The sequence below is a fragment of the Pipistrellus kuhlii genome, unplaced genomic scaffold, assembly GCF_014108245.1.
Source record: "Pipistrellus kuhlii isolate mPipKuh1 unplaced genomic scaffold, mPipKuh1.p scaffold_m20_p_1, whole genome shotgun sequence".
Lineage (NCBI taxonomy): Eukaryota > Metazoa > Chordata > Mammalia > Chiroptera > Vespertilionidae > Pipistrellus > Pipistrellus kuhlii.
Genome location: NW_023425404.1, coordinates 33,701,035 through 33,714,018, shown reverse-complemented (window position 1 = coordinate 33,714,018; position 12,984 = coordinate 33,701,035). Strand labels below are relative to the sequence as shown.

Genomic DNA, 12,984 nt, shown 5'->3' with positions numbered 1-12,984 from the left:
AACTGAAAGGTTGTTTTTGATGGTAAAGACAATCTTGACATCAAGATATTGTAGAATTCTGACTCTAAGATGGTTCCCAACCATTGTAGGAACATTCAAAATAGTTAAAAGATTTATCTTTTATATAAGTAAAACTTTTATTATACTCCTACCCTGTTTCTCCGAAAATAAGACAGTGTCTTATATTTTTTCTCTCAAAGTTGCGCTAGGTCTTATTTTCAGGGGATGTCTTATCTTTCCATGCGCTAGGTCTTATTTTCGGAGAAGTCTTATTTTTGGGGAAACATGGTAGTATTAAACTTTGAGAATATCTATATTTTGAGATGTCTTTATAAAAAATTATCCAACACATTTTCTAACTGTGATTGTACCTCTCTGTCTTGGTCAGAAAAAGAAAGCAATTTCCTTATCCTGTAGTTATGTCATAATTAGTCACCACTAAAAGGTCATTTGACCAATATATCATTAACACTTCAATTATGACCCTACAAGGAATGAAACACTATTTTATCCCACCTTATAACTAAATGAAAAGAATAAGATACCGGTTTATAGTTCATCTGTGTCTAGTTAGAACCAGAACTTTTTAAAGAGTCCTCTAAATATGTTTAACTGGGCCTTTGAGGAATAGAACCAACAGAAATTAAATTTCACTTTTTTTTGTTCTTTAAAATATTTTCAATTTCCTAAGAAAGGTTATTTGGTATTTAAAATTGCCAATAGCTTTCTCTTAGGATCTGAAATACTTAAAAGAGGTTATATGGAGTTTGGGGGAGGGAAAAATAAACAAAACAGAATCTAATTGAATATGAAACCAAACGTACAATATTGGGAGGTAGATGTATTCCCTTCCTTTTAGTGGGCTTGAACAAAATATTCAACTGCTTACTTGCTGAACGCCTTCTCCACCTACATCCCGTAACTGATGAATGCCTGGCACACTGCCAATCTTATCTACTTCATCCAGAAAGACAATTCCTATAATTTAAGGAGGAGTCTATTATAATATAAAAAAGATATACACAAGATAACTTCAGCTTTTAAATACTAGGTAGCCAGAGAGCAAGGTCATTCGATCATTCACATTTAACATATAGAAATATATAAACATGCACTGCTATCTCTCCCATTCATCATTTTGTGCCAATGTTTTATAATTTATTTTAAAGACTATCACTTGGGTATGATAACCAATTCTCTCTGACAATAGCAGTCTGTCCCACTCCTTTATTCCAGGAGCTGAGAGAGAGGCACAGTGCAGAAGCATGAAGTACACGTAGTGCTGATACTAGTAAAACTTATATTATTGTCTTAAAGGAATTTGGCAAGTTCTTCATGTAAATAAAGTCAGATGCTAGATGGGGAAAGGAGAAATGCAGCATCTATGATATCCCATAGGGCAATAGGCTAATCTGTTTCTATAGATTCATCTTGCACTCCCCTGCCCTTGTCTCCTTCCCCTCCCCATCCCAGCAATCAGAATCTGGAGGAGAGTCAGAACAGCAAACACAATGATAGTATTAAGGATCTAACAGAGTAATAATTTAGCCAATTTTCACCCTAGTAATCAACTAATGACAATAAGGCAAAGCAAACTTTGTGGCCCTTAGTATACTAGAGAACATTTAACACAGGTACTTTTATATAATTACAGAATTTTACTTGATTCAAAATAAGAACTACATTGGCTCTTATGACTATTAGACTGCTTCCTTGGCAGACTATCTGGGGATAGACAAGCAAGCTATTTTGAAAACATACCTTGTTGTGCTTTTTCTACATTGTAATTGGCATCTTGGAGCAGTTTGGCAATCACAGATTCAATATCTTCACCTACATATCCAGCCTGAGTCAAAGTTGTACAGTCACAGATAGCAAAAGGAACATCAAGGCATTTAGCTAGAGTTTGTGCCAGCAGAGTTTTACCTACAAATAGAAACAGTAAAAGTTTACTGAAAATATCTTGATGTACAAATTTTCTACTAAAATACAAAATAAATTGGAATCGTATACAAGAAAAAAATCACCGAGCCCTAGCTGGTTTGGCTCAGTGGATAAAGCATCAGCCTGCAGACTGAAGGGTTCCAGGTTTGATTCTGATCAAGGGCACATGCTCTAGTTGAGGGCTTAATCCTCAGTAGGGGGCATACAGGAGGCAGCCAATCAATGATTCTCTCTCATCATTGATGTTTCTCTCTCTTCTCCCTCTCTCTTCCTCCCTGAAATAAATTTTTTTAAAAAACATCACTGCTATATCTTTTCTCCACTATTATTCAGATCTAATGTCATTTTACTTTTATTATCCTATCTAATAAAAGAGTAATATGCAAATTAACCATCACTACAACACACAGGATGGCCGCTCCCATGTGTCAAAGATGGTTGCCCCCATGTGGACACAAGTTGGCCGCCACAAGATGGCCCACAGGGGAGGGCAGTTGGGAGGGACCAGGCCTGCAAGGGAGGACAATTGGGGGGGACCAGGCCAGCAGGGGAGGGCAGTTTGGAGTGACCAGGTCTGCAGGGGAGGGAAGTTAGAGGTGACCGGGCCAGCGGAGGAGGGCAGTTGGGGGGGACCAGGCCTGTAGAAGAGGGCAAGTTAGGGGTGACTGAGCCGGGAGAGGAGGGCAGTTGCGGGGGACCAGGCCTGCAGGGGGAGACTAGTGGGGGCGATCAGGCTGGCAGGGGAGCAGTTAAGCGTCGATCCAGGCTGGCAGGGGAATGGTTAGGGGGTGATCAGGCTGGCAGGCAGGCGAGCAGTTGGGAGCCAGCAATCCCGGATTGTGAGAGGGATTTCCGACTGCTGGTTTAGGCCCAAATCCTTGAGAGTTCCCAGATTGGAGAGGGTGCAGGCTGGGCTAAGGGACCCCCCTCCCAGTGCACAAATTTCGTGCACTGGGCCTGTAGACCCTAAGAAGGTGTTAGAAATTGGCCTAGAGGGCAATACCAAAGTCTCAAATTCAGCTTGAAGCCTATGCAGAAATACTGAAAATATATGAATGATTGGCCTTAGATTTATTTTTTTAAGAGCCAAAGTCTCTCAATCACAAAACAGTTACAAAATCATTTATATTATGTTTTTAAAATGAGTAGTATATTTTTTCCAGGAAGTTATTTACCTGACCCAGTTGGTCCAAGCAGCAAAATATTACTCTTTTCAAGTTTTATGTCATCATGAGCAGAATCCAATACTTCACCTCCTCGTTTTTCCTGAGGCATTTGTTGATTTACCTGTTGCTGCATTGATGCTCCTAAAGCATTACCATGTGGACTAATTCCAGCAATCTGAAGCAATTCTGAAAAAAAGTCCAAAAAATTACTAGAGCTTCATTTTATTTTATTTGAAAAACTGACTAATGAAACCTTATGTCTAAAGCTAATCACTTATTTAGAAAAATTTAAATATTTTGACAATTTGTCTTACCTAAAAAGGAAAAATTTCCAATTATCTAGTGACAAAATTACAAGTCACAGTGATTATATAGGGAAACTCAAGCAAAGAAAATTGATTCTTTTTAACCTTTTCTCCTTATTTATGTAAATCTGTATAAAGAAAGCCCTTTGCTCAAGGGAAGGCAATATATAGAAAGAGAACAGTGCTTACGAGTCAGAAAGCATTCGTTTTGACCCTTTGTCTGTAAATGGCTATATGACTTGGGGCAAGTCTATATATAAACTTAGGGATGTTTCCTAATCTATAAAATGGCAACAATTCTTGCCTTACCAATTTCAAAGTGTAAGAATAAAATGCAATTGATTTGGAGGCACTTGAAAGATAAACAAAGATATATTATTTTTTTTCAGTACATATGAAAAGAAGCATAGCTCAGAGGAAAATACTGAACTGAGAAATAGAGAACTTGGTTCTGGTCTCATAGGTCCATAGCAAGTCACTTAACTTTACTGGGCCTGCTACCTTACATAAAGTGAAAATACTGAGCCACATGATCTCCAGTCTCTTCTACATCTAAGAATAATTCTGTGAGTCTCCCAGACAAAGCAAATTATGGTAAGACTCACTATCCCTGGCCCTATCTGAATCTAATTTTATAGGATCTCCACTGGATCTTTCTAGTCCCTTTATTAAAGATACAAAGTTAACTAGATGGGACTGATATTGCTGGTGAACTATCAGTTTATCAGCAGATCCCTAAAACTAATTATACTTGCTTATATATTCTGAATTTATGATAAAAATAAAACAATATTTGTGATAAAAGTAAAACAATAATATTGTATTTAGGTTGTTTCTAATGGTTTAAGAATATCAGTACTTTCCAATGCATTATTTTAAACTAACCAACAGATGTCAGCAGACACAAATATTTATGGTCCTTTCTATTTGGCGGTCACTTTCTAACTATCTTAATGGTCACACTTAAGGTAAAGGGTTATTCTATTCATCAGAAATAACAGAACTTAATAAACATTTGAATTTAATTAAATTGTGCTACAGTTGAGAATTAATGATTAATGGCTAACTCACAATGTTATGCCTCATTATAATCCACATCACACAAAAAAATGCAATCCCCTATTTTAGTGAAATTAGTTCAATAGTTGTCCCTAGCAAAATTGTTTGTTTTTTAAATTTCAGCAAAATCTAGATAGAAATTGTGACAATATAAGAAGGGGCTGGTTCAAGTATAGGTCTGATCAATGAAGAAAATACAATTTAGGTGAATAATTTGAATAAAGTTGCAAAAAACATTAACTACAATGGAGTCACATGATGCATGTATTTAACTTAATGATTTAAGTTTTGAAAAGAGAAATACTTTAAATAGTGCAGAAGTTGTTAATTACATTTTAAAATATGCCACAGTAAACTTGAGATAACTTTCCTGTTCTCTTAGTCTCTGTTGCTGCATATCTCTATCTGCATAAGCACCTCTCTATAATGAGCAGAACTATGAACAGGCAGGCTAGCACAGTGATTAGATGAATGAACATCATCAGCTGTGTATAGCCCTGGACAAATTACTTGAAACTTCTGTGCTTCAATTTTCTCAACTGTAAAAATGAGAGTGAAAATACATTTTTGTCTTATAGGTGTTGGAAAGATTAAGTGAATTAATATATGCGATATATATGCCTGGCAGGTCCTATAATAAAAGGCTAATATGCAAATTGATTGAACTACCAGTTGCTATAATGTGCATTCACCACCAGAGGCAGATGCTCAACGCAGGAATGGCGCCCTGGTGGTCAGTGTGCTCCCACAGGGGGAGCACTGCTCAGTCAGAAGCCCTGAGCCAGGCTCAGGCTGGCAAGCACAGGTGGTGGTGGGAGAGGCTCCCGCCTCTGCAGCAGCACTAAAGATGTCCAACTGCCAGCTTAGGCCGGCTCCCCACTGAGGGCTCCCGAACTGCAAGAGGGTGCAGTCCAGGCTGAAGGACCCCCCCCACCCCCATGTGCATGAAGAATTTGCTATCAGCATTGCTATTTTGCTAGTGTTTAATAATTTCTATAATATGGCTTTTAAATGCAAGCCAACTATTTCATCTGATGCTCAACTTAAAAACATCTGTTCCAATGATGGAGAAAAAGAACATCTTTTTTTTTTTTTTTAGTTGGTTTTCTCTTCTTTTTGTACAAGGAAATGAACATGCTCATGGACGAGACCTGGAATAATGTCCCAGTCTCAGTTTCCAGTCACTATGTTCCAAATATAGACTGTAAATTTTTATGACATGGGGTAGATCTACCAGTTTTATTATTTAGTATGTTGGTACCTAACATGTGATTTCCAAAGGAACATTCAGGAATATGAAGGACAGTGAGGGAGAAGGTAAGGGAAGAGGGTGGGACGGGAACCAGGTGGAGGGGAGCTATGGGGGGGAAAAGAGGAACTGTAATAATCTGAACAATAAAGATTTATTAAATTAAAAAAGAATATTTTAATTATATATGTCTTTGGCCTAATGCCCTAACTTTAGAACTTAAAACCCCACATAGGATAAGACTAAACTATACTGAAAATGAATTCTATTTAAGCTTTCAATATATTAATTTCCAAGTCAATCAATATATAATTATAAATTGCTTTTACCTAAGTTCGTAAGTACTATTACTTGTTAAAATTTAAATTACATTAAATCACTACATATACTATATATATTATATTCACTATAAATTTTTCTTTACTAGTTTCACAAGCCATCTGCCCAAATTTATGAATATTGACAGCACATTTGATTATAGTTTTAGGTTATAAAATATGTATTATACATGCAGTGTATAATAAAACTGTAGATCTTACATTCTTATATGTAATCTAGTTCTACTGCATTTACTGTGTTTCTTAATTTTATCATGCATGGTATAATAATTATTTCCATACAATTTAAAAATAACTGGAGATAATATCATTCTATTACATATAATAAATCTCATGCAAGAGTTGATAAACTGGTTATGTTCTCATGGCATATCCTATATACACAGTATACTTCAATTAGTAGGTATTAATACTGCTTAGTCAAAGGCAAAGTAGAAGTATCAAAGTTAAGTGAATAAGTGAAAAATGTTCATACTGGTTTATTATCTGTTTATTTGTATTTGTTATTTTAATTACGGGAAAAAAGGTCACATAAACCTTTTTATGATATTCCTGGAATCTTCACCCTTTCTGTGTGAAGATTATGTCCACCTCCAAAAGAATGGGTGCAAGACATCAGAATGGTCACTATCCTTCCACACCCTCTATCAGACCTTCTGATGCTTATAGGGGCAACCCAGGGTTGGAAACAGTGCATTGGGGATTATTCATAATTTATAAGCTACATTAAGCTTCATATACGCTAAAAAATAAAGTGTGCTTTTTGGCAAAGAGAGGCTGTAAAATAATCGGCCTTCCCCAAAACTTCTGTCACTTATAATTATACAGACCAACTCTAATTGTAAGGCAAATACACACACACACACACACACACACACACACACAAAATGGCAAACTAAAGATTTTTACAAATACATTTCTGTTATTATGTAGGTCTACATTTATAGAGAAAAACTATATAGAATACTTTTTATCTCTCTACGTTATTCTTGACAAAATAGATCAAATCAACATATACAAACTACACAAATTAGTTATGAAAAACTATTCCAAAGTTACATATATCATATATAATAAACATGTTTAGACAATATACATCTTTCTTGGTAATACACAAACAAATACATGTCCCCCTTACTATTGCTGACATACTTCACTGAGGTAAATCTCAAAGGGAAGAATGATTACAGAGGACCTGAGGAAAGGTCACTTACTTGTAAATCTGTACTCATCCTCCCGTCTTCTTATTTCTAACTCTAAGAAAGAGGATGAAAATGGCAACATGAAAATATATATTTGTTTAGGGGAACATCAAGGAATATTCCACTTCTTGTTTCTTGCAAATAAAGAATATGTTCATTAACTTTTCTTAGCTTTTCAAACATTATGAAGAAACTATATGCTGCATCCTTTCTACATTACTAAAAAACCCAAACATACTTAATGATGGCTGTCCAGTTGCTAATATTCACATTTGTCAAATATAAAGTTGGTATCTATTTTAAGAAAATAGTAATAATTTATGTCTTTAATAAGAGTTTAAACTCCTCATACTATAAATACTATATAACCATTTATTTTTCTAGAACTAGAATAGCTAATTATTGATTTATTGACTGAAGAAACCAGAAAAAATTATTTTGCTTCATGACGAGGCAATGCTATTTAGACCTTATAAAATGAAGGTTCTAAATCTTCATTAGTTATTATGGACTTATGCTTTCTAAAAATAGAGTAACTGATGCTACTACATAACTATTTTGCAGTAAGTTCAACAAGTGAACAAGTGTTTTCATTGAGCTAGTTCTATATTTAGTAGCTACTGAAAGCAATCAAAAGATATTGTAGTTTTATAAATATAAGTAACTTTTTAAAACTCCCTCAAATTGTAAAATGATGACTAAAACGATAGCTGTATGCCTAAGTAAGATATCAGGACTTCATGGCCCATAACAACAAAATTTTAAATATTAACATTTTACTCTATTCAGTTCTTTGAAAATAAAATCACTCTATTAATATAACACATATTGCCCTGGCCAGTATGGCTCAGTTGGTTGAGCATCATCCTGTGCATCATGGAGGTTGCCAGTCCCATTTCTGGTCAAGGGCACATGTCCAGGTTGTAGGCTCAATCCTGGGTAGGGTTCGTGCAGGAGGCAGTCAACTGATGTTGTGCTCTCACATTGATGTTTCTCTCTCTCCCTTTCTTCCCATAAATCAATAAATTATTCTATAAAACGTACTGTGCACACATTATTGTGCACAGTACATTGAGATTACACAGTTTATTGGTATCGTACAGAGGTTGGCAAACTCGTTAGTCAACAGAGCCAAATATTTCTGAAATTTCTTTTGAGAGCCTAATTTTTTAAACTTAAACTTCTTCTAACGCCACTTCTTCAAAACAGACTTGCCCAGGCCGTGGTATTTTGTGGAAGAGCTACACTCAAGGGGCCAAAGAGCCGCATGTGGCTCGCAAGCCGCAGTTTGCCGACCATGGGTATAGTAGAATCAATCATTAATAGGAATTACACTTTGAATCACTGACAAATTTGCCCCTAACCTTGTGCACTGTAGTTGGGGCCCAAAAAGGAAAGAGTGCTATATGTTCTCCAAGAATTATATATGTATGTATATGACTTAGGCAGATGAATTCTGTACCCTGAACTCAAAAGAGAAGAGAACTCAGTTATACAGAGCACTGCAAAGATAAGTTCATGGGGAACTAGTTTGAATCAAAGATATAATTCAAAGGTGTATCTCAATCTCTACCTTAGTAACTTTCAAACGTTTTTCACTGAGAACCTTCGTAAGAAATACATTTTACTCTGTGACTCAGAACCCATATAACAAAAAAACAAAACTGTCTTAAGAAACAATACAGTTAAATGCACTCTGGTATTTTCTATTAATATCTATTAACTTTTTAAATGCCAAAATCATTTCAGTACTTTGAAAAATGCTGTACTATACTAAAAGCATTTTAAGACAAAAGCAAGGAGTTGCAATAAAGATTATTTCTAGGCATAGTGATCTCTATTTTGGTCAATTATCAAAACACTAACCTCTAGGTGTTAATGATGTCTGCTTCTCAACCTCTGCTTGCTGCCTCAGATTAGTTGGAATATTATTATATATTCTCTTGTAATGATTGTACACGGCAACTGAAAGCACCTTCTTAGCAAATGACTGGCCAACAACATACTTGTCGAGGTAGTTATAAATCTGAAAAATAATTAGGTATGAATTATTTAATGTGAGCTATCATAAAAATACATACATTTAAAAGGAAGTTGCCTAACCCGGTTTGGCTCAGCGGAGAGAGTGTCACCCTGCAGACTGAAGGGTCCCAGGTTCGATTCCAGTCAAGGGCACCAGCCTAGGTTGTGGGCTCAATCCCTAGTAGGGGGTGTGCAGGAGGCAGCTGATTGATGTTTCTAACTCTCTCCCTTATATATTCAAAAAATAAAAGAAAGTTATACAGTGAGCATATATGCTTCCAGTTTTAAATTTGAACAAATATTCATTAAAAAAAAACACGCAAGGGCATGATACATTATGTAGCAATGATTCAAGATCCCAAACCCTACATGTACAAAAACACAGTTTGTTATCTAGCCTAGCAAAGAATCACTGGCCTCTTGTGGTGCTACGCTAGTTTCTATTCTATAAACAAGGCCATTGATCCTAATTTTTAAGAGTTAAATTAAAGTCACTTAGAATACCTACATATGCCACCAAGAGTCTAATGTTTTAAAAATACATAAAAGTGTCCTTTTAAAAAATAGGTACTATATAATCAAAAGCCATTAAAATACCAGTATATATGTGTTTTAATACAAACATTTAGCTTTATTCTGATAGTAACTTTAAAGCTACTTATTTATCTACATGGCAATTGTGCTTTATAAAAGCTTTATTCTTTGAAGAAACTAAAGCTCTATTCAATTCTTGGATACTGCCAACAGCTTGGGACATGGGGTAAATTCCTTCAGCTTTCAGTAACTAGAAATTAACTGTCAATATTAACTAACTCTGGAAAAAAGTTAAATTGCCCAATTATTTTCTAGAACTTAGACTGGGATGTCTAAAGTCTATATAAATCAGTAGAGAATATAAATCTTAATAGCTACATTTTCTATTACATCATTTATTTTTACATGGCAAATATTTAGTTGTTGACCATATGCATTTTATTGTTTTTAAAAAAATCCTCATTCTTCACAAATTGCATTCATGAACTATTATATCTGCCATAACATGTTTAGCTGAAGAGACAAATGCATTAGTATCAAAATAGAGTAGAAGAAAGCTAAACCAAGACAGAGGATGAGAAATGATGGAAGAGCACAAACATCTGCAACATGGCCAGAACACATGGCACACAGCCCAGGAGCAGGCTGCCTGCTCTCAGAAGGTGCACACCAAGTACCCACCCCACGGGGCTGGTGGTACACTCTGCTGTGTTTCACAATCTGTCTGAGACTCCTGGAAAGAGCCCATACACAAAACCCACAGCTATAGAGGAGAGTGCCATTAAAAAAATTACTCACTTCCACTGTTAGCCTGAGGCTATTTTATCAGAAAGTAGATTAATTTAAGGGGGGGAAGGGAATTGCAGGCTGGTATTATTTAGGTGGTCAAACTAACAAAAATAAATCCATAATTGCTCTATTTGAAGGTTATCATTTTAGATTAATTTAGTATTGACACTATTTCAATAATCATCCAACTACATTTCATTGCTACTGACCAGAGTAATCATGACATGGGGGAAAAAAGCAAAGGATTCCATACCCAAATTCCAGGTATCAAATATCAAAAACAATTTAGCCAAATATAGTCCATATTAATAACTTAGAATATGTATTTAGATACTAGTATTAGGATATATGGTAGTATAAATTGAGGAGAGGGGAGCAATGAAATGCTTTCAAGATCAAATGCTTATAAGACTTTATACCTTCTTGGGGGGAGGTGGTGGTTTCTGTTGGAATGCCAATTTTACAGCTTCTGCCGCTGATTCTGGTTCTTTAATTATGCTTTTCTTTGAGTCTGCTTCAGATAGCACAACAAAAAAATGATGACATTTTTCACACTTCACAAAACGGGTGGATGCTGTAAAAGAAGAGTCAGCAGAGAAAAAGAAAATTCAGTTAGTATTTCACCTCAAAGATTCAATGAAAAATAAAACTATGTACCTGACAAACGTAGGCTTGTAGTTCACTCCTCTAGCCACAAACAGACGGTCTAGTTTACATCTAAGACAGATGCTATAGATGAGTTTAGTCATCTACATTTTCTTCATTTCCACTAGGTTCCATCATTTTATAATATCGATATAACACAGTAAGAGAAAAGATTTGAGTTTTCAACTTTCCAAATACTAAAGTTAATCTTTAAAACTACCATAGGAGCCGAAACCGGTTTGGCTCAGTGGTAGAGCATCGGTCTGCGGACTGAGGTCCCAGGTTCGATTCTGGTCAGGGGCATGTACGTTGGTTGAGGGCACATCCCCGGTAGGGGGTGTGCAAGAGGCAGCTGGTCGATGTTTCTCTCTCATCGACGTTTCTAGCTCTCTATCTCTCTCCCTTCCTCTCTGTAAAATAATAAAATATATTTAAAAAAATAAAAAATAAATAAAACCACCATAAGAATATTAAAATACTGTTTATTTAATTGAAATGTGTGAACTGTAAAAAAGTAAAATACAAATAAATTAATCTATTTCTCTAATATTTTATTAAAAATTTCATACACAGAAGTTGAAAGAGAGAAATCTATTTTAATCCACCTAAAATATAAAAAAGTATATTTTTTAGGTACTTTAAACCTAAAACTGCAACTTGGTAAAAAGATAAAATTATTTCATAGCTTCCTTATTTTTATCTTTAATACTTCCACTAATCCCTATGTTTTTTACCTAAAAACCAATAAGAAACTAACAAAGTAACAATATTCTCAGTCATATTTACTTCATTTAAAGATAATCATATAGCACTTGAAAACAAGGGCAGGTAAAGGTGTGGGTAAAAATGCTTTCTTAATGGTAATACATCAACTACATAATATCCTGTGTTAAACCAAAAGTGACTTTTTCTTTTCTCTCTTTCTAAAACACAGCTTTAGGATACAGACATATGGCCATAAACTCCTAGCCTTTCTAAGCCTACCCCTACTGAGGGTAACTAGGGAACTCAGAAAGCAGCATGATAGTAGATAAACCAATACAGACTATTAACAGATGCAAAGCAAAAGACACATAGAAATTAGTTACATGTTGTTAGGTTTAGGTTAATATATTTTTTTGTGTAATATAACTAGACAGGTGAATTGTAATAAAACTAAACATAGTCTTAAAATAATTTTTAAAACTATGATAATCTCTCTCCTTTGGAAATATTATAATACAGATTATAATAAAAACTGCACTGGCAAATACAAATAAATCTTCACAAAATAATCTAAATTTTATAAAATAGACAATCCCACAATGAAAACATTAATGTAATTATATATCCAATCAATTTGATTATGTGTTCCTTCTTAAACACAAGCTAATTAAAAATTCATTTAGAATAAATTATAGCAGCAAATTTTAAACCAGAAGATGGAATGCTTACTAAAAAAATATCAAACTATTTTAAGTACCTTCAATTAATACAAGCCCAAATACATTATCACCATTTCCCATCAACAGGGAAAAGTCAATGCCTCTATTTTACGAGGCACCAGCTTACAACTGTTAGTGATGGTTAACAGGACAAGGATTAAAGGGCAGAGAAGCCTCTGGCTCAATTCAGGCTGTGTACCAAGAAAATCTGGCTTGAGAACATACAAACAAAACATTTCTCTAAGGAAATTAGGTCAAAGGGGAAGAGATTAAACACCAACAATCATCCTTTTTTGCTTACTGTTAA

General features: G+C 35.0%; 1 protein-coding gene across 3 annotated transcripts in view; it reads right to left on the bottom strand.

Annotated features, from left to right (window-relative positions):
• The window catches only part of CLPX (caseinolytic mitochondrial matrix peptidase chaperone subunit X), a 43,864-nt gene that overhangs the window by 15,557 nt on the left and 15,323 nt on the right, over positions 1-12,984 (bottom strand). For 2 of the 3 annotated variants that reach the window (XM_036438735.2, XM_036438717.2), the window contains exons 4-9: positions 11,028-11,182; positions 9,130-9,289; positions 7,276-7,317; positions 3,120-3,296; positions 1,762-1,926; positions 890-978 (exon numbers count right to left, since the gene is read on the bottom strand). In XM_036438735.2, the coding sequence (XP_036294628.1) occupies positions 890-978; positions 1,762-1,926; positions 3,120-3,296; positions 7,276-7,317; positions 9,130-9,289; positions 11,028-11,182 (788 nt within the window). The remainder of the gene's footprint in view (positions 1-889; positions 979-1,761; positions 1,927-3,119; positions 3,297-7,275; positions 7,318-9,129; positions 9,290-11,027; positions 11,183-12,984) is intronic. The other variant, XM_036438728.2, reaches the window with a different exon arrangement.